This window comes from Paramormyrops kingsleyae, chromosome 21, assembly GCF_048594095.1.
Source record: "Paramormyrops kingsleyae isolate MSU_618 chromosome 21, PKINGS_0.4, whole genome shotgun sequence".
NCBI classification, from domain to species: Eukaryota; Metazoa; Chordata; class Actinopteri; order Osteoglossiformes; family Mormyridae; genus Paramormyrops; species Paramormyrops kingsleyae.
The window spans coordinates 4892059-4918325 of NC_132817.1; the positions used below are offsets into that span (position 1 = coordinate 4892059).

A 26267-nucleotide genomic window follows, 5' to 3' on the forward strand; every position below is an offset into this window, starting at 1 on the left:
CACCGGCACCACAGTGAGCTCAATTCTACGGAAGAGGATTAGGGCCACCATGAAATTATTATTTGAATTCTGACTTTAATCTCAGAATTCTGACTTTTTTCTCAGAATGTCAGAATTTTCTTCAATGTCAGAATTCTGAGAGAAAAAAGTCAGAATTCTGAGAGAAAAAAGTCAGAATTCTGAGAGAAAAAAGTCAGAATTCTGACATTGAAGTCAGAATTCTAATAATTTTTTCATGGTGGCCCTAATCCTCTTCCGTACAATTCACCACCGCCAGAACGAAGATTATTAAAAGGGCAAATCACGCTAAAAAGCTGCACATGCAAGCCTTAGTTTATTTGGTAACGTTTATATTAAGTGCACCTTCATAATGCATTCATAGAACATTCATAAGCAGCATGCAAGTACACCTTAACATCCTAACACCCCTTAACAGCTTTAATATACATCAATAACAAACATTACATGATTATACAATTATAATGTTTGTTATAATTATATAATGTTTGTTATTAATGTATATTATAGCTGTTAAGGGATGTTAGGATGTAAAGGTATACATGTATGATGTTTATGAATGATTTCTGAATACTTCATGAATACGTTATGAAGCTGTACTGAACGTTTTATGAATGCAATATAAAAGCATTATGAAGGTGCAGTTAATGTAAAGCGTTATCGTTTATTTATTTTCATGTTGGATTTTTTAAAACAGTATTTTATTCAATTTAAGAAGAGGACACGTTTTGCACAGTTTAGAAAGATAAATAAAGGAATATTTAAAAAAAAATTGTCTGCAGCTCATTCTGTTAAAAAATCGTGAGAAAAGTTTATCGTGAACTCAGAATCGTGAATCGTATCGAATCGTGAGTTGAGTGTATCCTTACATCCCTTTAATTAGGGTAAATAAAATTACAGAGCAATGACATTCATCAGACATACTCACCACAGACATATTTACCACAAAAGTCAACACCAAAGATTAGCAGTGATACCAATCTATCCTGGGGAGGGCAAGTCCCCCACTATCCCTGTCAGCATCATTTAGTGAGATTATACAGGATTTTTTTCTCTTTCTATATGGATGCTTCAGCACATTTATTTCATTCCTTTAAAAGTTGTGTAGGAAGGGTGAGGGGGGGTATATGAGCTGTGTAGTTTACTTTGAGTATTATTATTGTTACGTGCCGTAAGGGTTTCGGATATGCCTACAAGACACCTCAGTCTTCTGGCCCAAGCTCCACTGGCCAGTTGCTGGCCAGTCCCGGTGGGCTGGAGATTAGCTTGCAAAATTTCTCTGTCTGGTATAAGTTTAATACTCGATGAGATCCATCTGAACAGCCATTACTAAGTGCTATGGGCAGCTGTGTGATACAGACATTACTGCAGGCTTAGTCAAGTTTATTTTATAGCCTGAAATATGTGAAAATCTATCAATCAAGCAACATCTCTGGGACTGCGGTTTGCGGGTCACGTGACATCAACAGTATGTTGTAATTTATGTTCCGGCTGCCCGGCTAGAACACCTTTCATTTTTATATCATTTCATATAGCAACAGCTCAAGGGGTGATAGCAAAAATAAGGGGGGAGAAGTCTTGCTTTGTGCCTCTTTGTAACCGAAATGGGAAGATATCGTACCTTTCACATTACAGTGGCTTTTGGATCTGTATACAAGAGCTTAATTCATGCAGAGAATGAGGGTCCACAACCAAACTTCTGTAGGGTACAAAATAAAAATCCCCATTCAGCCCTATCAAAGGCCTTCTCAACATCTAAGGAGGAAGCCACAACCGGGCCAGAACTATTATCATTTTTACACTAAGTGCAAGAACCTCCTCAGATTGTCTGCAGGAGATCAGCCTTTAATGAAGCCCACCTAGTCTAGATGTATTAATCACCTTAAGTATTTTACTATCTACATTACAGAGTGAAATTGGTCTCTAATTTCCACATTGCTGGGGGTTTCTTCCCTTTCTGTGAATTAAAGAAATCGGACTTTCCATTGCAGTATTATGGAGGAAACCCTTTTCCAGAGCATTACCAAAGAGTAATAATAGTCTAGCAGCTAAGATATCACAGAAGGTTTTATAAAAATCAGATTAGTAACCATCATCTCAAGAAGCCCGACCTGGTCTAAGGTCCATAACAGCATCCTTAATCTCCTGTAATGTTATGTCTCATTCCAGTAAATCTCTACTACTTGGAGACAGACAAGGCACCTCAAATAATGAAAGGAACTGATCTTATTGGTCTGTAAAGCCCTCTCCCTGGGATGGATATAGGTTACGAAACAATTCCCTGAAAACCTCACTAACAGTTCACCAATAAGTCAGCCTGATGACAAACATCCGAGGATCACCTCCTGTCATTTCCAGGGACACTTTCCATAATTAGGTGGAGTGGTGGCTCTGAGGCTAGGGATCTGTGCCCGCAACTGGAAAGTTGCTGGTTCAAATCCTGTGAATGCCCAGAGTAATTCTACTCCATTGGGCCCTTGAGCAAGGGCCTTAACCTGCAATTGCTTTGTCCTGGGTATGACGTTAATCTACATCCAGCCCTATAAGCAGGTCCTCCAACTATAAGGAAAAAAGTTGGGGGTTGGTGGCAGGATTGGCACTCCAGCCACTGGAAAAAACTCACACTGGTCCATTCAGACTGGTGTGGTGCTGAGGTATTACCCGCCACATGTATACACTCAGGCTCTCACCCTTCAGGTGGCTTGTCATGTGATAGGTGCAGCAACGCACTGTATCAGTGCATGCTCCTTCCCTCCTTTCCATAATGAATCAAAAGGTGGTGTATGTGGTACAAACTGTATAACAACCAATCTCTCCAACCACAAAAACACGACGTCCAAAGGCTTTTATCTTGCGTTTATGAGAGTTTCTGAGAGCTGACAGGATTCCAAACCTCTGACGCTCCTCCCCGCTTGGAGTCGCTGGGTTGTACTTTGATGAGAAAAGCTAAGAAATCTCGGTATTATCTGTCCCATCACTGCCTTTCCCTGTCAACATCCGATTAAAAAAAAACAGCAACGTGCCTGTAAAATGTAACGCGATGAAAAGTATAAATGAAGTAGAGTAGAAAGTATAAATATTTGCTGTAAGATGTAGCAGAGTAAAAGTCAAAAGAGTCCACAGCTAAATCTACTTAAGACAGATATGTGAAAAATGTACTTAAGTACAGTACTGAAGTAACTCTACTTTTTTATTTTCCACCACTGGACACTGTAGTACTTCAAATTTCTTATCAACATATAGAATCTGGTGCGTGAGCGTTGTTCACTCCTGCCAAAGTTTGTTTTCATTAGTTGCAAACTGATGTGTTCAATCCACCGTTCATGCACAACACTGAATGTAGAATAAATGGCATTCATTTAAAAAAAAAAAAAACAACAAAAAAAAAAACTTACATTTCTGTACGCCTGGTCTGGTCCGGCACTTTCCACTGTGGTCCACACTTTAAGAAAAGCAGAATGACATAATACAGGTATATCCATTTATTTGATTGGTGTGTCTTTCTCACATGCATGTGTCTGTAGCAGGGACAGGCACACACTCTGTACTCACTTCAGCTTCTCCAGTTTACAGCTGGGATCCTCCAGTAGAGCAGAGAGCAGCTTCACTCCTGAGTCTCCTGGGTGATTGTAGCTCAGATCCAGCTCTCTCAGGTGTGAGGGGTTTGACCTCAGAGCTGAAGCCAGGGAAGAACAGCCTTCCTCTGTGACTCTACAGCCTGACAGCCTGCAGAGAGACAGAAAAAACTCTCAAATGTGTAAGATCACCTCACCATTACAAGCATAACATTTAAGTAAATGTGACTACTTTCATATTTAAAATACAACTACTTTCAGTAATCACAGTTTACAGTGTAGAATACCCAATAATACTGACCTCAGATTTTCCAGTTTACAGTGTGGAAAACCCAGTAATACTGACCTCAGATTCTCCAGTTTACAGTGTGGAAAACCCAGGAATACTGACCTCAGATTCTCCAGTTTACAGTGGGAATCTCGCAGTCCAGCAGAGAGCAGCTTCACTCCTGAATCCTGAAGGTCATTGTCACTCAGGTCCAGCTTTCTCAGGGGTGAGGAGTTTGATCTGAGAGCTGAAGCCAGCACCTCACAGCATTTCTCTGTGAGATCACAGCATTTCTCTGTGAGATCACAGCTGTCCAGCCTGGAAAAGAAATCACATTAAGACAGAGACATACACAGTCCACACCCCAGTAACAGTACTGATATATAATATCAAAACAAACAATTTCAACATAATTAACAGCACGGCAAATATTTCAAAATGAATTACAGTGTACAGACTGTACTGTGCAACCTGGGAATTGCAGTCAAATGATCACTGACTGAGAGTCAGAGGATTTTAGTCCAAAACTTTATACTTTACAATCAAACCATAGTTTCAGCAAAGTAATACATGTTACACTGCCTAATACAGTTTTGTAATTATATCAGTATTGCTCTACAGAGTCTGTATGAATGACAGCACGAGAGTGAACATGCTCTATTCTCCATTCAGTAACAGGGATTATAAATGTGTCAGTGATGTTGTTGCTGGCAAACACAAGCAGACCATGCAAACTCCACAGACACAGAGCTGGAGACGGGATCTGAACCTCCGGACCTGGAGATATCAGGCCACTGGATCTCCCTACTCATTTTACAGATTTTCGCTTTGGTCTAATACAAAATTCTGGTTCTACTTTTGTATAATTCTGCTTTTGCATGAATTTCCAGCTGTGTTTTACCATCATGTTTAATTGAAATTTTGTTTACAAACAAAAGTGGCAGAGAAGGGGGGGGGGGGGGGTATTCCACAATGCAGTCTTTTTCCATTAGTCAGGTAACTTAAGCCAAATATAAGGATTGTCCAATAGGAATGTGGCTTACCTTTCCTCCTTTGGGACAGTTTTCACGTTTGGCTTAAGTTATCCAGCTAACTGGGAAATTCTGCTTTGTGTCACATCTCTTTGGGTGTGCCTTATCCATTTGGAAAAGTTCTCTTTTGGCCCACTGAGAATTGTATGTTTTAAATCGCTTTTTCTTGGACGCCGGTGGCTCGTCTGATATTGTTTTCTCATCCTCCTCACCTGTCACTCCCCCATTTCAAAAAACCGACAACATAAATAGATTTTGTCACAGTGAGGTGGTGAATGTGGATGCGCGCGACAGACCGACAGCCCACGCAGTTAATAAGGTAAGCTTTCGTATTTGTGCTACCAATCAAATAACAGTATAGACATGGCCAATCGTTGCTGTGTTTTACATGATTTTAACTGTTTTTGACCAGGAAGAAAAAAGAATAATGGTAGAAGGAAATCAAGTGAGGTTTTATTTGAAACTACGAAATTATAAATTAGATGTATATTTCCACAAAAAAACAGGGACAGCTCGTATCACAGGAAAGAATATTCAAGTACAAATCCCAGGAAAACCGGGAGAGGTGGCAGCCCTATTCACACACCACAGGGTTCCCGCTGCCGCTCTTCACTCTCGTCATTGACGAAAATGGAACCCATGGTGACGAAGAAAAACGGCATCAAATCAAGTCACTCTGGCGAATTCAATTTTCAAATGACGAATTTTGAATTTTTGAAAAGTCGAATTTCATTTTTCCCCAATTTTGAACCGTAGCACTCGTAGGGCCTAATCAAAACTGGCCCGGCGCCCCGGACACACGATCGTCGATCATCCATGTCAAATGAGCATGGGCCGTTCTAAAAGTAGCAAATGTTATCAATCGGTGTGGGGACATTCTAAAATGCTTAATGTCAAAACGCTTAATGTGGTTTAATGTACCAAAATAGCGACCAATAATCACCAAATTTCGCACACATACATCTGGTCATAAAGACTTTCACCTGACAAAAAATCAAAACCGAAATACAAGGAATATGGACTTTATTTTACGTTAAGCGTTTTCCCCTCCATTGACGCCCATTATAAGGAAAAGGCTTAATGTAACTTAAAGTACCAAGACAGCCACCAAAAATCACTATATTTCTCACACATATATCTGGTCATAAACACTTTCACCTGACAAGAAATCTAAACCGAAATGCTAAGAATAAGGACTTTATACTACGTTAAGCGTTTTCCCCTCCATTGACGCCCATTATAAGGAAAAGGCTTAATGTAAAATAAAGTCTATATTCCTTGTATTTCGGTTTAGATTTTTTGTGTGTGTGTGAAATTTGGTGATTATTGGTCGCTATTTTGGTACATTAAGCGTTTTAGAATGTCCCTCTCAAAGGTACTATGAAACACCGGGAAAGTATTAGCTTACCTTATACACTCACCTAAAGGATTATTAGGAACACCATACTAATACGGTGTTTGACCCCCTTTCGCCTTCAGAACTGCCTTAATTCTACGTGGCATTGATTCAACAAGGTGCTGAAAGCATTCTTTAGAAATGTTGGCCCATATTGATAGGATAGCATCTTGCAGTTGATGGAGATTTGTGGGATGCACATCCAGGGCACGAAGCTCCCGTTCCACCACATCCCAAAGATGCTCTATTGGGTTGAGATCTGGTGACTGTGGGGAGCATTTTAGTACAGTGAACTCATTGTCATGTTCAAGAAACCAATGTGAAATGATTCGAGCTTTGTGACATGGTGCATTATCCTGCTGGAAGTAGCCATCAGAGGATGGGTACATGGTGGTCATAAAGGGATGGACATGATCAGAAACAATGCTCAGGTAGGCCGTGGCATTTAAACGATGCCCAATTGGCACTAAGGGGCCTAAAGTGTGCCAAGAAAACATCCCCCACACCATTACACCACCACCACCAGCCTGCAGAGTGGTAACAAGGCATGATGGATCCATGTTCTCATTCTGTTTACGCCAAATTCTGACTACCATTTGAATGTCTCAACAGAAATCGAGACTCATCAGAGCAGGCAACATTTTTCCAGTCTTCAACAGTCCGATTTTGGTGAGCTCGTGCAAATTGTAGCCTCTTTTTCCTATTTGTAGTGGAGATGAGTGGTACCCGGTGGGGTCTTCTGCTGTTGTAGCCCATCCGCCTCAAGGTTGTGCGTGTTGTGGCTTCACAAATGCTTTGCTGGATACCTCGGTTGTAACGAGTGGTTATTTCAGTCAAAGTTGCTCTTCTATCAGCTTGAATCAGTCGGCCCATTCTCCTCTGACCTCTAGCATCAACAAGGCATTTTCGCCCACAGGACTGCCGCATACTGGATGTTTTTCCCTTTGCACACCATTCTTTGTAAACCCTAGAAATGGTTGTGCGTGAAAATCCCAGTAACTGAGCAGACTGTGAATACTCAGACCGGCCTGTCTGGCACCAACAACCATGCCACACTCAAAATTGCTTAAATCACCTTTCTTTCCCATTCTGACATTCAGTTTGGAGTTCAGGAGATTGTCTTGACCAGGACCACACCCCTAAATGCATTGAAGCAACTGCCATGTGATTGGTTGATTAGATAACTGCATTAATGAGAAATTGAACAGGTGTTCCTAATAATCCTTTAGGTGAGTGTATATACAGTATAGTAATTAGAACATTATTTCCGAAATGCTTACTATACATCATGTTTTCAGCACGCCAGCACGCAAATTTTTACACAGTATTCACAATTCTCCCAACCTTATCAAGAAGACTCGTGACTCGCCCATGCCGTTAGTTGACCAATCACAGTGTGATTGTCAGAAGAGATGTAGATTCAGTGAGTTTAATGATTAATTTATTAAGAAGCGGCGAGAGAGTGACTAAAAAAAACGGATGCTGAAAAAAAGTGAAGAATTTGATTAGTAGAAGCAAAAATACAAAGAAAAGTGAAGAATTGAAATCAAACTCCAGGGGGAACCCTGACACCACTAATAAACCTTCCAGATCAGGGGGGGCTCAGTTACTCTCCCACAGGGCCAAATTCCATCAGCGACTCAAAGCCAAAAGGGGGAAGGGGTGGGGGGGTCAACTGCCGACCGGGGGAGTCTAAGAAGGCAGTCCAGGGGGGATCCGGATTAAACTGTGTTTCAGTCTGGATTCAGGCTACGGTCCGCCGATTGTGTATTCCAGGATAGAGAGCACCCCCCCCCCCCGTTTCAGTAGCAGATTAGGATGCCGCGCCCACGATCAGAGGGCAGACTGGATGGGAACAAAAATTTCACTTTTTCGTTTTAGACTCCATTACTACCCTCAGTCATTATAAAATCTGTGTTGCAGATTATCACTAAAATCAAGCCTGGTTATTAATCCACGAGGCGGGATAAACTATATATTTATACATTTCAAACAACGTACATGTAAACCTGCCAGACAGGATGTGTTTTCCCATCCCCACGTCACTTACAGAGCTGTCCTAGATGTCTTGACCACAGGCAGCAGCCTCCAATGCTCTTTATCTGATCTGACGAATTTCTTCAGATCAAACACATCCAGCTCCTCATCTGACATCAGCATCACAAAGGCCAGAGCTGAGTACTGTGCAGGTGAGAGGTCTTCTGCTGAAAGACGTCCTGAATTCATGTGTCTTTGTACTTCCTCTACTAGAGAATTGTCACCCAGTTCATTCAGACAATGAAACAGGTTGATGGTCCTTTCTGGAGATAAATTCTCCTGTATTTTCTTCTTGATGTACTGGGCTGTTCCCTTAATGTTATGTGACCTGGTTGTTGTCTCTTCCACTAGCCTTTCTAACAGTGTCTTACTGGAGTCTCTTGAAAGGCCCAGGAGGAAGCGCAGGTAGAGGTCCAGGTGTCCATTCTTGCTCATTAATGCCTGATCCACTGCAGTCTTCAGCAGGTCAGCTGATGAGTTTGATAGAAACACATATAAAGCAGCGAAATACTCCTGGATGCTCAGATGTACAAAGCAGTACACCTTCTCCTGATACAACCCATATTCCTCTTTAAAGACTACCGTGCACACTCCAGAGTGAACTGAAGCTTCCCTGACATCAATGCCATTCTCTGTCAGATCCTGCTCATAAAATATGAGATTGCCTTTCTCAAGGTTGTCAAAAGCCAGTTTACCAAGTTTCAAAAGGAATTCCTTGCTGTATTTATTACACTTCATGTCATCATTTGTCATATATTTGTCATTTTTTAAACTTGTCTGAAAGATCAGGAAGTGTGTGTACATGTCAGTCAGAGTTCTTGGAGTTTCTCCACTGTCAGTCTCACTTAAGAGCTTCTCAAGAACAGAGGCTGAAATCCAGCAGAACACAGGTATGTGGCACATGATGAAGAGGCTCTTTGATGATTTCACATGTGTGATAATCCTGCTGGCCAGGCTCTGATCACTAAATCTCCTCCTGAAATACTCCTCCTTCTGGACATCACTGAACCCTTGTATCTCTGTCACCCGGTGGACACACTCAGGAGGTATCTGATTGGCTGCTGCTGGCCGGGAGGTTATCCAGAGGAGAGCGGATGGAAGCAGATTCCCCTTAATGAGGTTAGTCAACAGCACATCCAGTGATGTTTTCTTTGTTACATCAAACCAGCTTTCATTGTTCTGAAAATCTAGAGGAAGGCGACACTCATCCAGACCGTCAAAGATGAACAAGATTTTGTACCTATACAGCTCAGTGGATTCAAATGATTTCAGTTCTGGGACAAAGCGGTGAAGCAGTTCAATCAGACTGTATTCATCCTTAATCAAATTCAGATCCCGGAAAGGAAGAGTAAATATGAAGTGAACATCCTGGTTTGCTTTTCCTTCTGCCCAGTCTAGAATAAATTTCTGCACAGAGACTGTTTTCCCGATACCTGCCACCCCTTTACTGAGTACAGTTCTGATAGGTGTCTTGCGGCCATATAAGGGTATAAATATATCATTGCACTTGACTGTAGTATCTTCTGTTCGCCTTTTCTTGGATGCTGTTTCAATCTGTCTCACTTCATGTTCATCATTGACTGCTCCAGTTCCACCTTCAGTTATGGAAAGATCTGTATAAATCTCACTGAGAAGTGTTGGCTGTCCTTCCTTAGCTTTCACTTCAAATACACTCTCAAATTTCTTCTCCAGGTTACATTTAATTCTGCGCTGACATTGCGACAGACGTTCTGAAAAGAAATGAGAGGTAAATCCACAAACTTTAAACCAACATGCGTTTATTACTCAGACAAGCAAAACTAAATCAAATTAAATTAAATGATAAACTGAAATGTAAGACAGTGGTACCTCAGTTCTCAAACTCATTAGAACTTGAATTTCTTAAAAGTCGAACCAACCAGTTTGAAATAAAATTACCTAGAACTCGATCTGAATCTCAGAAGTCAAACCGTGAACACCAACCTAAGATAACTTGTACGCGTGGGGAAATGAGTCACGCGGCACGTCTCAGCAGAAACAAAGGGTAATGCTTCAGTCTCAGCCTCACATTCGCTGTGGTAGCATCGTGCATGTTTACACTAACTGAATACATATATTTAGACAGTAAAAATACATTTAGACAATGATAGTAACAGTAATTATTATATGATAAAATACATTTTAAAATAAAGATTTCTTAATTATTTTAATATTAATAAACCATTAATACATTTGATTATAACAATATTGTCGTGCTGAGCGGGGACGGAACGGAGACAAAGGCGCAGACGTCAGGGTATCGGGGAATACGGGGTTTAATTACAGGTAAGGCAGGCAAAACACAGACGGACAATACAATGACTGGACTGGGGAAACAAACTGAAACACGAACGAAATACAGAGAACTAATGACAACAACCAGAAACAGCTGATCACACGGGGATTCCACATGAGGTTAACGAGGGGGCGTGGCACACGGAAGGAACGGATGATCGAGGCAGGACATTTTTTTTTAACTTTACACATTGTTTGGATACATTTATTTTCTTACTTTACAAAATACTGTTTTGATAAATGTCCTTAGATGTGTTTAGTACAGTATATGCTCTTATTTTATCCGGTTCATTTAGTGTTTAAATGCTAAAAAAAAACATTTTTTAGGTGTAATTTTTTGGGGCTGGGAACCAATGAATTGGTTTCCATTATTTCTTATGGGGAAAATTCGATCAGAACCCAAACTTTTTAGGATTCGATCCAGAGTTCTGAATGGATTAAGTTCGAGTTCTGAGGAACCACTGTATACATTTTTTCATATGCTGTTTTTCTGTGGCAAATCAAACACACACAGCATGAGATACAGCTCTTACTCTTCTCCAGCATGTCAGCGAGATCATTTTGCTCCATGGTCCTCAGGATGTACAGTGTGATCTTCAGAGCTCCCTCTCTACCACAGGCCTTCTGCATCTGACCATCACTGTCCAGGTCATTGTCCGCCTCCAGCTGAGGCTCAGGGCATTCTGGGTAATTCGGATCTAGGTACCTTCTGAATCTCCTCAGCTCATCCTTCAGAAACATTTGAGCTTTTTCCTCTAGTGACTGAAATAAATAGTTAGTTTCATTATTATTACTGCCGGTATCATGTGTTTTTATAATTTCACTTGTTAATTTGCAAATATCTTCCCTTTGATGCGATGAACTACTAATTGTACATCTGTAGATGTTTGCCAATTTTGATAAAATTTCAGAAAATAAATTTCAGCAACAAATGCTGACCTTGAAGATAGATGAAAAGTCTCTTTTCACTTGGTCTCTGTGAAGGAAACACAAATATCCATCCATTAATCCATTCATCCTCCTACCACTTACCCAGCTTTGGGGGGGCAAGGTGGGGGTCTATTTCAGACAGCACAAGGAGATACAGGTTCAGCCTGCAGGGGATTCCAGTCCATCACAGGGCACATACACACACAGAGGCTATCAAATGTCATGCAGAATTTAGAAAGTAGCATAAACACGTGTCTGTGGGCTGCAGGTAGAAACCCATGTGATAGGGGGAGAGCGAGCAAACTGCAGACAGACAGGGGACTCAGCCCCCAGCACTGGGGATGTGCAGTGACAGCACTGCCCTCTGTACTGCTGATAAAACAGCCATTTTATGGAGAGACAGAGGTCCTGCAGCACCACTGATTGCCATTGCTGCTGCCTTATGGGAATTATAACCTATAGTTATATAAAAGACATAAGAACCGTCCACATGTGGGGCTTATTTCATTAGGGCGGCTTCCTGACATCAGCGTCCTCATAACAGCAGAGAGAAGCAGCCACATCTCACAGTCACTCAGAGAGACAGCAGGCAGCCGTCAGCACAGGCAGGTTTGCATGTAGCTCCCAGTCACTCACTAACATTCACGGTTACTTCTTGTACAGTGAGTGACATGATTTCAGGGTGATTTCCACTGAATTGTCACAGCTACCTTTATACCCACAATCCCCTGCATCCATAGTGATCTTTTATAAGAAGCTGAATATTTCTCAGATTCTAAATACATTTTGAGAATGAGGTATACAGTAGTCTTATTTTTATGAGTAGCTATAACAGATATACAGAATATATATTTTCTGATTTAACTGTTTAGTAGGTACAGTTCCACAGTTAGTACAGGGTTCCACAGATATGTAGCACTGGATTTAAAGTCCCACTGAAGTCTCCTCACAGGTGAACTGACCCATCATGTTTTACCCATTGACTGTGTGGTTTGGGCACAAACACCCAAATCTTAACCAGTCTCTGTATGTCCGTGTCGACTTCAGGCTTCAGTGCACAGGGGACCTTCCTGGCCTTCGGGAAGCGTGGCGTGGTGCCAGGCTTCACCTGCAGCTTGACCTTGTTCCCCTTCCTGCTTCCCACTCCATCCCTGAACACCTCTGCATGTCGCCTCAGCACTGCTGACGGCCTCGTCTCACCCACTGACACTTTGTTCACTTTAATCCAATACAGAGGAATGATCCCTAATCATGATCTGCCCATCAATGCTGGTTAATCACCTTAAACCACATAAATCGGAAGTCCTCGGTCCATTCAGTTCCACCAGGATCTCTGCTTTTCCAGCCATGAGGACAGTCTCACCAGTACAGGTCTTCAACATGAGCCTTGCGTCTGTTAGCACAATGTGGCTCAGCTTTTCCCCTGAAAAATGTTTCTCTGCCATTAATAACCCCATGGCACGTGTCACCCTCCACCGTGATTGGCTGTCCCTCCTCCAGTGCTGTGACCCCATAGGTTGCCTCCTTTTACTCCCAACACGTTGACCTGTAGCTCCCCTCTGAGTCGGTATCACTGTAGCTGCTCTGGTCCTGCTTTGCATCCTGCAGTGTCTTATCTGATCGCTGCTTGTCTATGTTCCGTTTCCCCGTCTTTTCCTTGTCCCTGTACATTTCCTTCGGTTTCTCCCTCTCTGCCTTACACACCCACCCAATGTGCCCTTTCTGGCCGCCGCTGCCCCCTGTGAGCTCCTTAGCCCCGCCCTCTGCTGGGGGGTGACCCCGCTTCCCACAGCGGTAACATTCTTTGCCGCCATCTCTCTGCCGGTCAGAGGCGGCTGTTACTGTCGGCTCCCTGGGTGCCACACTGAGCTGCCGCGTCCTTCACTGCCAGCTCCATGGATCCCGCCATTTCTGCGGCTTTTCAGAAGGTGATGGAATCACTCTGTTCCTGCTTCCTGTTCTGCAACCTAAACCGCTCTGCTATTACCAGTGGCTTGGGGCAAAATACCCCTGTGAATTGTCTACAATTTCAGTGAATGTGTAAGCAGCTGGATTATTTGGCTGGAGTCAAAGATGTGCAGTATTTCAATTAAATGTATTTAAAATGTGCTTTTAGTTACTTTTGAGCATTTTGTAATTTATATTTTACTAGAAGGAAAAAAATCTGATGAAATCTGTACCAAATTATTTTGAGATTGTATTTTATGTATTTAAAATATTTAAAATGCTTAAATTCACTCTCACACTCTTTTGACTATGAGTGGCTCTCTTTCCCAACATTTAAAATATTTAAAATGCTTAAAAAAAATGTCATTTTATATATTTATTTTCTGTAATTTTAAGAACCTTCACCACCAGGCTAACAGACTTTTAAATAGTCTATCACCGTCTTTGGCTAGATCTAAAAAAACAGATCCTCCTACTATTTCTACTATAAGACAAAGTGTGAATCCACACATTATGGTAATTAATTTAATCACCGGCTCCCCCTATCAGCCACCGCCACTGATTCTGTGGGAAACACTGATATAAATTAATGGTGTAACGGTTCTGAAACCGAGGCACTGAGACAAAAACCGCGATCCTGCATCGCGGTTCCAGAAGACGGTTCACGACTCCCCCCACACACACACATATTACACATTACTATGGCTGTAATGATACACATACTCATCGAGTACCGTTGCTGTTTTAACATGTATTTTTAAATTACAAATTACTCTGATTTTAATTGATTTTCTCACACCTGTATATTGTATTTTTTTTATTACATTTCACATGCAAGTATTTGGAATTTGTAACAGAATACTTGATGTATTTGTGCCCGTCTCTGTCTGGAGCAGATCTCTCAGTAATCCAGAAGTTATACCCCCATCACACTCAGCAAACCTGCCACGACCACCTCCTCTTTAATGACATTAGCTTGGACAATAAATCTGAACCGTTCACAATAAGCAGCCCAGCTCTCCACTGTTTCATCAAACTGCCTGATTGTTCCAGTCAAACTCCACCATTTGTGGTTTAATATCATGGGGACATGAGTGATTTTGTAAATTTAGGAGGCCTACTGGTAAAACAATATAGGCTGATAATTTGCAGGCAGACTATTAAACTCATAATCAAAAGTTAAAATTTGATTAATTCATTATAAGGTTTTTTCCTCATAGCTTGTATATGCTTCTGTGCCTTTTGACTGAGAGTCTGAGTGTTTTAAACAGTGTTTGTTCAAATGCACATTTACCTTTGATCTGTAGGAAAAGGTCCCTCTCTGAAGGTGAGTGGGGGATTCATTGACTTGTTACTCTTCATGGAAACACAGCTGGGTACAGGTGAGCCTGCTCTCTCTGTCAGGACCCTGCGGACAGCGACAGGAAACAAAATCCTTATAATATAAATATAATTCATATAATATGGACAGAATCATATTAAATCTTCAGTTGTTCAGCCTTCTGCTCTACCTGCCCTGAAGCTCTTGATACAAACAGGCCTGTTCACAGTCAGCTTTAATGTCCCATCTAAAATTAACATACCGATATGAAAGGTTTAGTAACACTGTCACCACCTCCGTAGCCAGGAACCCTTTTACTGTTATGTTATGGTCTAATTATAGACCCAAAGAGACATGCATGCCAGTGGGCTGTAACAGTCATTGTACCATAAATCACAATGTTCTTCACAATGTGACCCTGACAGGGTTCCTGTTTTACTCAGGTGTTACTCCCATGATCACTATTATATTTCATTAAACATAAATATTACTTAATGCCATGTTTTTGAAAATATGGATTTTTGGAAAATACTGTCACTCCAGCTAGTTAATACAAACCTAGATGCTATCAGACCGACAACGATGTATTATCCAAGCAGGGATGGGGATGGGGGGGGGGGGGGGGGCGATAAATATTTCTGAGAGCAGAGGGGGGTGTCCATGATATATTTTGCCAATCGGCTACTGGACATGCATGATAGTAATAAATTTTTCTGAGCAGGGAGAGACAGAGACAAAAACATATAAACTTTATTTTAGAATATTCAGAAAATCGCACTTTAGACACTTCCTGAGGAACAGAAGCAGCAGCACTAGGTGGCAGCAGAGGACGGCGTCTTACCTCTCAGTTCTCTGTGTTTTACCCACTGAGGGACTCATTTCAGAAGCAGCTCCTCTCTCCTCACACTCCACAGATTGACTCATTTCAGAAGCAGCTCCTCTCTTCTTACACTTCACTGAGGGACCCATTTCAGAAGCAGCTCCTCTCTTCTTACACTTCACTGAGGGACTCATTTCAGAAGCAGCTCCTCCCTTCTCAGACGCAGTTCCCTCCATTTTGTGCCGATCCAGACCAGATCCTGCTGGAGCCTCTGTGAACAAGAAGGATAAACAGATACATACATATACAATATCTTGTACTCAGCACTTCACAGTGAATTTACACACGGGGGTCTCCAGTCTGTTAGGGCGCTTTTCCACCGCACAAAGTACGGTACTTTCGCTTTTCCATTGACTTCCGGTCGAGTACCAGTACCGAAATCTCGGGTACCAAAAGTGCCAAACCAGTTGGGGTACTTCTTTGGTACTTCGGTACTTTGGGGTGGGACTTGCAAACGTATTTGCTTTCGATTGGTTATGCAAATAGCCTGCCGCTGAAACACAAAATACAACCGCCATCTTTTGAAACACACAGCGAACAGAGCGATCACAGCGAGAAACAAAATAAAAAGCAGTAGAAACAAAAATATAAAAAAGTAAAATGGAAGGATGGACAAACGAGGAAACAGGCTTTAATCGGCATATGGTCGGATGAACAGATCCAGTGGGATTTGGATGCACGACTCGAAATAAAAAAGTTTTTGCCGTTCCAGGCAATTCAGTTTCCCTATGTTTCCCCTCTCGCGCTCTGATTTGTACACGGTTTCGCTGTTGTTTTCATGTCTTTTTACGAAGATCTTGAGGTAAACAAGCCATATATTAATTTTAAAACATCACATGCCTTTTCTATGTTTTTTGTTTTTACAGATAATAAATGAAATTACTTAATTCGCTGGATAGAGATATTTCTTGATGAAAACGGTATAGTATTGCTTATAAGACTATATTATGCGTGACGTTCTACTGTATTCACATGTAATAATGTACCTGAGGGATTTTCAGACATTTCACATACCTCTTAATAGGGTAATATTAGGGGAAACATTATTTCCTGATAGACAGGAGAAACATAAGGAAACTGAATTGCCGGGAACACCATAATACCAAGCCGCTTGGAAGAAATGGGGCACACGCGAAACACCGAACAATGCCGCTTGAAAATCAAAAAACATAATTAAATCATTTGTTTGCTTTCAAAAGACTGAATTAGCAGTAAGTTAATTCTTACTGCTTTGATCGGCTTAGCCAAAGTAAGTGTACCTATGTAAATGTAATTGATGGCAGCATGATTAGGATTTTACTAAATCTTATACTGTGATAGAAGCTGTCATAACAATAAACCGCATTTTCCAGCCTCAACTGTTAGTTTTAATTTTGGGCTGCCAGTCAGGGGCGCTCACTGATGATGTCATTTGGCGCCGGTACCATTTTTTACGCCAGTGGAAAACCGACATGAAAGAAGTACCAAACTTTCGGCACTTTATGAAAGTACGGAAAGTACGGTACCTGGTGCGGTGGAAAAACACCCTTACTCTGACACATTCCTTTGGCATTTAGACTTGTTACTATTTGCTAAAGTTGCATGTTTTTTTTTTGTCTTTAATCAGAATCGAGATCATGATTCTCTTTCATAATTCTTAAGCAGCATATTTCTGTCTATTATTTTGTATTTCATATTGTCTTTATAAAACTGGAACAAACAATATGAAGACGTGCACAATATATCGGTTCATGAGTGGATTACAGGCCTTAGGGGCCCCAGAGCGATGTCCCCCCTCTTGTGAAGGCAGTCCGTGGCCATTTTTAGATAAAGTCACCATGTAACTATGGCAGTGCTAGCTATTTAATAAGGCCCAGGGATGTCTTAGATACCACACCGGGTTTGGATGTTGTTGCTTTTGGGGCCCCGAGGGCCCTTCAGTGACCTAGGGGACCATCAGGATCCATTTTTGGATGAAATCCTCTGGTAACTATGCAGTGCTAGTTGTTAGGGTTTATCACACTGATTAGTGCAAAACTGTGGGTTGTGGGGCCACAGGGCCCCTTCAAATACCTAGGAGGGCCCCAAGTCCTGTTCTGCATTTGTGAAGACAGTAAGCAGCCATTTTTAGATAAAATCCTACTCTGAACAGCCCGGGGGGGAAAGGCAGCTTGGCCACAAGCGATTGCTTTAAGACTATATGGGAAACCTGGCTTCCCCCATAAAATGCCAAAACAATTGAATTAGTCAATGTGTCAATGTAACCTAATTTTATTTGCACCTGAAAGTTTAATCTATGTTGCAGCTGAACCACAGTGCTGATCATTATGGAAGTTGCTTTCCACAATATATACATTAGTTTTCTCTTTAAAATCAGGATAAATGCAGCCCATAGATGCCCATTGACACTGTGCTTCACTGGAAGTCTATGGAAGGCTCCAGTCCACTTTGTCTAAATGGAGAATAGAGGAAAGCTTGTTGGTGAATATGCCCCAGTTACGTGTTTTCGGAGTCCGACTGGACGCCGTGCTTCTGTGGGAGTCTATGAGAGCTTCATCAGAACTTCATGCATACACTACAGTGTTTCCCTTACCATTATATTAGGGGGGTGTCCCGCCCCCCAACAGCACCTCCCACCCCCCTTGAAGGTCAAATTTAATTTTATTTTATTTTCTATATAGCACCAGATCACAACAGAAGTCATTTAAGGTTACCTTTCCTATATAACAGGTCTATACATTGTCCTTTTATTAAACAAACTAAATAGCCTCATGTTATTTATCTTTTATTACACAACAGCTTGTCAGCTTTGTCTCTACACAGTAGTGGATTTAAAATTCACCTCTGCTCTCTGTATCGCGCATGGCAGAGTTCCACCCCGATGTGTGCGCACACAGGTGAGCACACGCCCAGCAGCGGACAGAGAGCGCACGTCAGAAAATATCTGATTTTCAGCTCCCATCAGAAAAATATCTGCGTTTTTTAAACGCTCCCAGGGTGGTGAAAAAGGCAACACTCACTCACTGTAAACTGTGAGAGGTAGTGCTGTGTCGATAAAATCGATTCTCTGATTCTTAATCGATTCTCATAATAATTCCTAAAGATCGATTCGTACATCCAAAGATCGATTTTACCCTTTAACATTTTCTGCCCTTTTTATAGCTAAAATGGGGGGGGGGGGGAAAGTCCAGACGGGCATTTTGAGGCTTAGGTGTTAAAGGGTTAATATCTTTAATCACGCGCATCGTGAATTCAATGACGCGACAGTAGGTGATGTTAAAGTTCACCGGGGAAAACTTTATTAATAACATGGTGTCGGACACTAGCGATGCTTTGAAAACGCCCGTAACTTTAAAAGCTGCGGTCTGGCAGCATTTCGGGTTCAGAACGGACAAACAGACAGATGAGCTTGACAAAAGCAAAGCGATTTGCAAGGCATGCCAAATGGAGGTGAAGTATTCCGGAAATACGTCCTGGATCTGTTCGGTAATTCTACCCAACAGCATGTTTGTGAAAGCAATTGTATCAACATTCTGGGAGGGGGATTGGTCCTTACAGCCATCTTTAACTATCAATACTTCATTAATTTGTCGTTGAATGTCAATATAATACTAGTATTAATATGTTGCACAACTACACAGTCATGTACCGGTAATTAAGGTAACAGCTAAAAAAAAAAACTGTTTTAAAAACACTGACCCAAATCGATATCATATCGGATCGGAACAGATTGGATCGAATCGTGATAATCGATTCTAAATCTTGAGAATCGGAATCAAATCGATTCTTGAAATTTGAATCAATACCCAGCAATAGTGAGAGGGGCTTCTCAACCATGAACAGAGTAGCCTAATAAATACGTTTCACAATGGGATTTTCTGCTTTAAACTATCACTATTTTAAGCTATCAGCTATCACTTTTAAAGCCTAACAGTTAATGTATTTGCAGGTCAAGACAAACATTCACAATAGGCTGCAAGGAGACATTACGAGAAACACATGAACACCATGAAACCTGTCGGTGTCCATCTGCCCCCATCCCCCCAAAAGCTGTAAACCTAGGGGAAACACTGCATTATATTGCCAAAAGTATTGAGACACCCCTCCAAAGCATTGAATTCAGGTGTTCCAATCTCTTCCATAGCCACAGGTGTATAAAATCAACCACCTAGGCATGCAGTCTGCTTCTACAAACATTTGCGAAAGGTTGGGCCGCTCTCAGGAGCTCAGTGAATTCAGGCGTGGTACCATGATAGGATGCCATCTGTGCAATAAGCCCATTTATTAAATTTCCTCGCTACTAAATATTCCACGGTCAACTGTTAGTGGTATTATAACACAGTGGAAGCAATTGGGAACAACAGCAACTCAGCCACAAAGTGGTAGGCCACATAAAATCACAGAGCGGGGACAACGCATGCTGAGGTGTTCAGAAGTCGCCAAATGACTGCAGAGTCAATAGTTACAGACCTCCAAACTTCGTGTGGCCTTCAGATTAGTTCAAGAACAGTGTGTAGATAACTTCATGGAATGGGTTTCCATGGCTGAGTAGCTGCATCCAAGCCTTATATCACGAAGTGCAATGCAAAGCATCGGATGCAGTGGTGTAAAGCACGCTGCCACTGGACTCTAGAGCAGTGGAGACATGTTCTTTGGAGTGACTAATCACAAACAGGTTTGGCGGTTGCCAGAACAACGTACTGCATTGTGTCTAGGGCTGCAACTAACGACTATTTTGATAGTCGACTAGTCATCGACTATTAAAACCATTAGTCGACTAATCGGATTATAAATTGCATAATTATAAAATGGCTCCTATTTAGCTACTAGCTTTTACATTTAGCATGAGGTTATTGTTCGACGTGAATGCCGCAAAAAAAACACATGTAAAATGGGAAAGAGCTGTCCTGCGATTGATTGTGCAAATAGATTTAACACGAAATAGGAGCTATCTTTTTAGAGATTGCCAAAAACTAAATAAGTAAGTATAGGACGTGGATTGGTCACACATGGCCGATACTCGATCCGTCAAATAGGTCTGGATCGGCGCCGATTCCGATCCGAATTTCTGATACAATCTTTGTTATAAATAATCAGGGCTGCATATAACTGGTACGCAAGTACGCATTCACCTTTAAAAGCGATACGCGCAGCAATCCATTGCTGTGACACTGCAATTGCGCACATATTTTATGTGCATTTGCGCTGATATGACAAGAAATTCATGCATCTTAACCTGTATATGCTAATTAGTACTTCATTTGCGGTATAGAGGTTCAAATGAATGGTAATTTCTTGTCATATCAGCTATTTCCATGGCTGAGTAGCTGCCGCTGACGCTGCCGGATAATTTATAATAAAGTACCGATTTAACGCAAGTGTTAATTTAGTGCTTTAGTGTACTCGGCACTTTGTTTTAACTATACGTTAATTAGATCAACTAAAAGTTTAAATAATCTCTGTTAATATACTGGGCTGGGAGTAAAGGACGGGGACATAGTGAGTTAGGTAATTATGGGGCCAACTCAGTGTTGTGTTTGCAAGATGTTTGCCATTCTGGATGCTTGCGTCCAGTCGGACTTCGTCTGCGAGCGATGTGGGTTAGTTGACTCACTCATGGTCCAGGTTCGTGACCTAGAGGAGCGACTGGCTCTCATCCAGCATAGCAATGAGTTAAAGGAGAGAGTTAATACGCCTTCTAGGGAGACTATGTGTACGTCACAAGCGGGGAGGGGGGAGAATGATGAACAGGTAGGTCGAGAGAGCTGGGTGAACGTAGGTCGTAGACGTAGAAAAGGGCGTACACAGTTCACAGAGGCGGCATCACCTGAAGTAACGGTTTCTAACCGCTTTCAGGTGCTTCCAGCTTTAGAGCCGGAAGAGACTGGGGAGGCAGGTGGGCCCTTGGGCACCAAGGAGCCACCTAACCCCAGTAGGAGGGAGGTTGTGGTAGTAGGGGATTCAATTATAAGAGGTGTAGATAGTTATGTGTGCACCCGTGATAGAGGGTCCCGTACGGTGTCTTGCCTGCCTGGTGCCCAGGTAGGGGACCTTCCAGATCGAGTGGACAGGCTTTTGGCCCCAGCCGGGGTGGATCCAGTGGTCGTGGTGCATGTTGGCACCAATGACATAGGAAAGGGCAGAAGGGCTGTTCTGCAAGATAAATTTATAGAAGTCGCGGATAAGCTTAGAAGCAGAACATCCACGGTGGTATTCTCTGGAATACTTCCCGTGCCACGTGCAAGTCAGGCAAAATTAGCTGAGATAAGGGGATTAAATGCGTGGCTAAAATGGTGGTGTAGGAAAGAGGGGTTCAGGTTTATGGGGCACTGGAAGACCTTCTGGAACAGGTGGGACCTGTTCAAGCCGGACGGGTTGCATCTGAACCATAGGGGAACCAGTGTATTGGGGAGGCGTATGTGCAGAATAGTTGAGGAATGTTTAAACTAGGGACTGGGGGGGCAGGGAGGTCAGTTATGAATTTATGTGGGGAGAGACGGAAAGCCCAAATAAATATTAAAAGTAGACACTGTAAAAGGCCTACCATTAGTGGTCTGTATTTGAATGCTAGGAGTATTAGAAACAAAATTAATGACTTAGAGGCTTTAATTTCTTCAGACAATTACGACATTATAGGAATAACTGAAACATGGATGAGTGACAATGATGGTGATGAATATAATATGGATGGTTATACGTTGTTCCGTAGAGACCGGATAGGCAAGAAGGGAGGTGGTGTTGCAGTATACGTAAAAGAAAACTTGCAGGCAAGGGATCTCACTGATAAAAATAAAAATTCAGAAGCTGTATGGATCAAACTTGATGCTAAAGATTCAAATGGCCTAATTGTCGGGGTTTGTTATAGGGCACCTAATGTAGCTGTAGAGGAAAGCAGAATATTATATGATGATATCAGGATTATGAGTAATAAAAATGATGTGGTGGTTATGGGTGATTTTAATTTACCTGGGATACAGTGGGACACAGTCTCTGGCTCTTCTGTAAATGAACTTGAGATGGTGGAATTAGTACAGGATTGTTTTTTTACTCAGTTTGTTAATACTCCTACCAGGGGAGAAGCCCTTCTTGATCTCGTTTTTTGTAATAACCAGGATAGGATTGGAAAATTAGAGGTTTTAGACCCATTGTACGGTAGTGATCATAACATGGTTAAATTCGAGGTTAATTTTAGTGTCCGAAGAGCAAAGTCTAAATTAAAAGTATACAATGTTAGGAAGGCTAACTTTAATGGTATGAGACGGAAATTAGAAACTGTAAACTGGACAGAGTTAAATAGCAAAACAGTTGAAGAGGCATGGGAATTTTTCAAAAGCACATTGTTGCAAGTGCAAGAGGACTTCATACCTGTTTCCAGCAAAACTAAATCTAGGAAACGACAACCAAGGTGGTTTACTAAGGAAATTAAGAATAAAGTCAGGAGGAAAAGGGCTCTGTTCCACAACTGTAAAATAACTAATGATTTCAAAATCAAGCAGGAGTATCTAAGTCTACAGGCAGAGTTAAAAAATGACATTAGGCTATCAAAGAGGGATGTAGAAAGAAAAATTGCATTGGAGGCTAAGCATGACAGTAAAGGTTTCTTCCAATATTTTAACTCCAAGAGAGCACTAAAAGCTGAAATCACTAATTTGCAGGATAGTAAGGGCCTTATAATTGATAACGAAATTGATATGGTAAACGAGTTTAATGATTATTTTTCAAGGGTGTTCACAATAGAGAACACAAGTAATTTACCACCAATTAATACGAATACAGCATCGTCTATGACCAATATATGTATAACTGAGGTTGATGTGATACTAAGCCTAGCTAAACTCAAAATAAATAAATCGCAGGGGCCTGATGGCATCTTACCTTTAGTCTTGAAAGAGATGAGGGATATTATTAGCCAACCTTTGACTTTAATATTCCAGAAATCGTTATCTGCGGGTGTGGTACCATCAGATTGGAAGCATGCTAATATAACACCCATATTCAAAAAAGGGGATAGAAGTAATCCAGCAAACTATAGGCCAATCAGTTTAACTAGCATTACTGGAAAAATAATGGAAGCTATAATTCAAGTGAAAATGGTAGATTACCTAGATGCAAATAACATTATAAAGGATAGCCAACATGGATTTAGGAGAGGTAGATCCTGCTTAACGAATCTGCTTGAGTTCTTTGAGGAAGCTACAAGTGAAATTGATCACAAAAAGGCCTATGATGTGATTTACTTAGATTTCCAGAAAGCCTTTGATGTTGTCCCCCACAAACGGCTCTTGTTAAAGCTTAAAGCTGCAGGAATTTTAGGAACTGTGGCAGCTTGGATCAAAAACTGGCTAACTGATAGGAAGCAGCGAGTAGTTATTAGAGGCACTATGTCACAGTGGGCCTCCGTTTATAGTGGGGTACCGCAGGGTTCAATTTTAGGACCACTATTGTTCCTAATTTACATTAATGATATTGACACGAATACATACAGTAAACTGGTTAAATTTGCAGACGACACTAAGGTGGGCGGGGTAGCAGATACTAATCTAGCAGCAGAGAGGCTTCAACGGGATCTGGATTTAATTAGCGAATGGGCTGATACTTGGCAGATGAAATTTAACACAGATAAATGTAAGGTAATCCATGCAGGGAGCAGAAATATACAGTACAGATATTTTATGGGTTCCACTGAAATAAAGGTAGCTGATTACGAGAAAGATCTCGGTATGTATGTTGATGCTTCCATGTCCCACTCTCGCCAATGTGGGGAAGCAATAAAAAAGGCGAACAGAATGTTGGGTTATATCTCTAGATGTGTGGAGTTTAAGTCAAGGGAGGTGATGTTACACTTATATAATTCCTTGGTAAGACCCCACCTAGAATACTGTGTGCAGGTTTGGTCACCATACCTCAAGAAGGACATTGCTGCCTTAGAAAAGGTGCAACGAAGAGCTACGAGAATGATTCCTGGTCTTAGAGGAATGTCTTACGAGGAGAGGTTAGCGGAACTGAATCTGTTCAGCCTTGAGCAAAGGAGACTAAGGGGGGATATGATTCAGGTCTATAAGATTCTAACGGGTCTGGATGCTGTTCAGCCAAATGACTATTTCAATATTAGTCTAAATACTAGAACTCGTGGCCATAAGTGGAAATTAGCGGGAGAACATTTTAAAACAAATTTGAGGAAGCACTTTACACAGCGTGTAGTCAGAGTATGGAATAGTCTTCCTGCTATTGTAGTGGAAGCTAAAACCATGGGTTCCTTTAAATCAGAGCTAGATAAGATTTTAACAACTCTGAGATATTAGCTAAGTTCTCCCCAAACGAGCTTGATGGGCCGAATGGCCTCCTCTCGTTTGTAAATTTCTTATGTTCTTATGTTCTTATTTATATAGCCTATGTTTACAAATAAAAACTCATTTTAAAGCAGGCTGAAAAATCCCAAGATCCCGACCCAAATTACGGGAAATTTAGAACAGCTTCCCATTGCCATTCCTCTGTTAACAGCAAGAAAACAGACTTCAAAACGGCTGTTATTTTTTTATTTCTAACGGAGCATAAGCTCTCGCAGTACTTGCCACATCAGAGCCACTGTCCTGAATCTCGAGCTTTGGAGTTTTGGCTTCTTTGGCTCCGTTTTCCAACCTTTTTTAGCTACTATTAGCGAATGAGACACTTCATGACACACCACTGACTTCCAAACATAAATACGTTCTATTCTTTTTCGAAAATGTAAAATATACTACTACTAGCCTATTATTTAGGCACTTAAAACACTCGCTCGAGCCGATCGCCGATCGCGTCGCCCCTGATGACGTCATCATTTTAAAAAGAGCGTATCGGTAGGATTCTAAAATTTCCTCTTTTTGGGTCTAGCACTGCACGAATTTACGTTAGATGGGCACCATCTTGGACAGGAGAGCCTCGATTTCAAAACAATTTTTATCCGATCAATTTCCGTGGTGTTTTCACAAAGTTCTGTTTATCACAAACTAAAGGTAAGGTTTACCCCTCCCAAAAATGGTCAGTAACCCCCCAGGCAACCCAGATTCACCTCCAGGCGCATTCTTTGGTTTCTAAACTACTTATCTGCAAAGTTTCACAACAAAATTCAAGCGGGATCTTGCATCCCCAGCCCGGGTCTTTTAAGGACACAATGCATTATGCGTGAGCTGCCAGACGAAAATACGGTCAAAAAAAATGAAGGGTATGACCAAATATCATAATTACATGTAAGAAAAATACCTTTAGAAGATATTTTGATGTATAATAAGACAGGATGATTTTGGATTTGTGCAACTGACTGATGTTTAGTGTACTATATATTGTATCATATTGTTGCAGTGTCTTGAATACAAACCTCTAATTCTTATCACAATTTTTCTTTGTTCATTAATGGCAATTGCATTACAACAAAAGGCGGCTAAGTGGCACCTTTAAAAAGCTCTAGATCAGGAACTACTGGACCGATCTTGACAAATGAGGTATCAAAATGCTTCTGTTCTCATGCTCTTTGCAATGAACTTATTTGTCAGGCATATAGTGCCTTCTGGCAGAATCCTCTTAAGTGCCTATATT

At 41.4% G+C, this 26267-nt stretch overlaps 2 protein-coding genes across 3 annotated transcripts in view; both read right to left on the reverse strand.

Annotated features, from left to right (window-relative positions):
* LOC140581466 (protein NLRC3-like) overlaps window positions 1–26267 on the reverse strand; it is a 114058-nt gene that overhangs the window by 86606 nt on the left and 1185 nt on the right. The window contains exons 2-4 of the mRNA XM_072704146.1: window positions 15678–15927; window positions 15027–15083; window positions 14810–14923 (exon numbers count right to left, since the gene is read on the reverse strand). Coding sequence (XP_072560247.1) covers window positions 14810–14923; window positions 15027–15083; window positions 15678–15892 — 386 coding nt within the window. The 5' untranslated portion in view covers window positions 15893–15927. The remainder of the gene's footprint in view (window positions 1–14809; window positions 14924–15026; window positions 15084–15677; window positions 15928–26267) is intronic.
* LOC111842958 (NACHT, LRR and PYD domains-containing protein 6-like) overlaps window positions 1–26267 on the reverse strand; it is a 108205-nt gene that overhangs the window by 35989 nt on the left and 45949 nt on the right. The window lies entirely within an intron of this gene.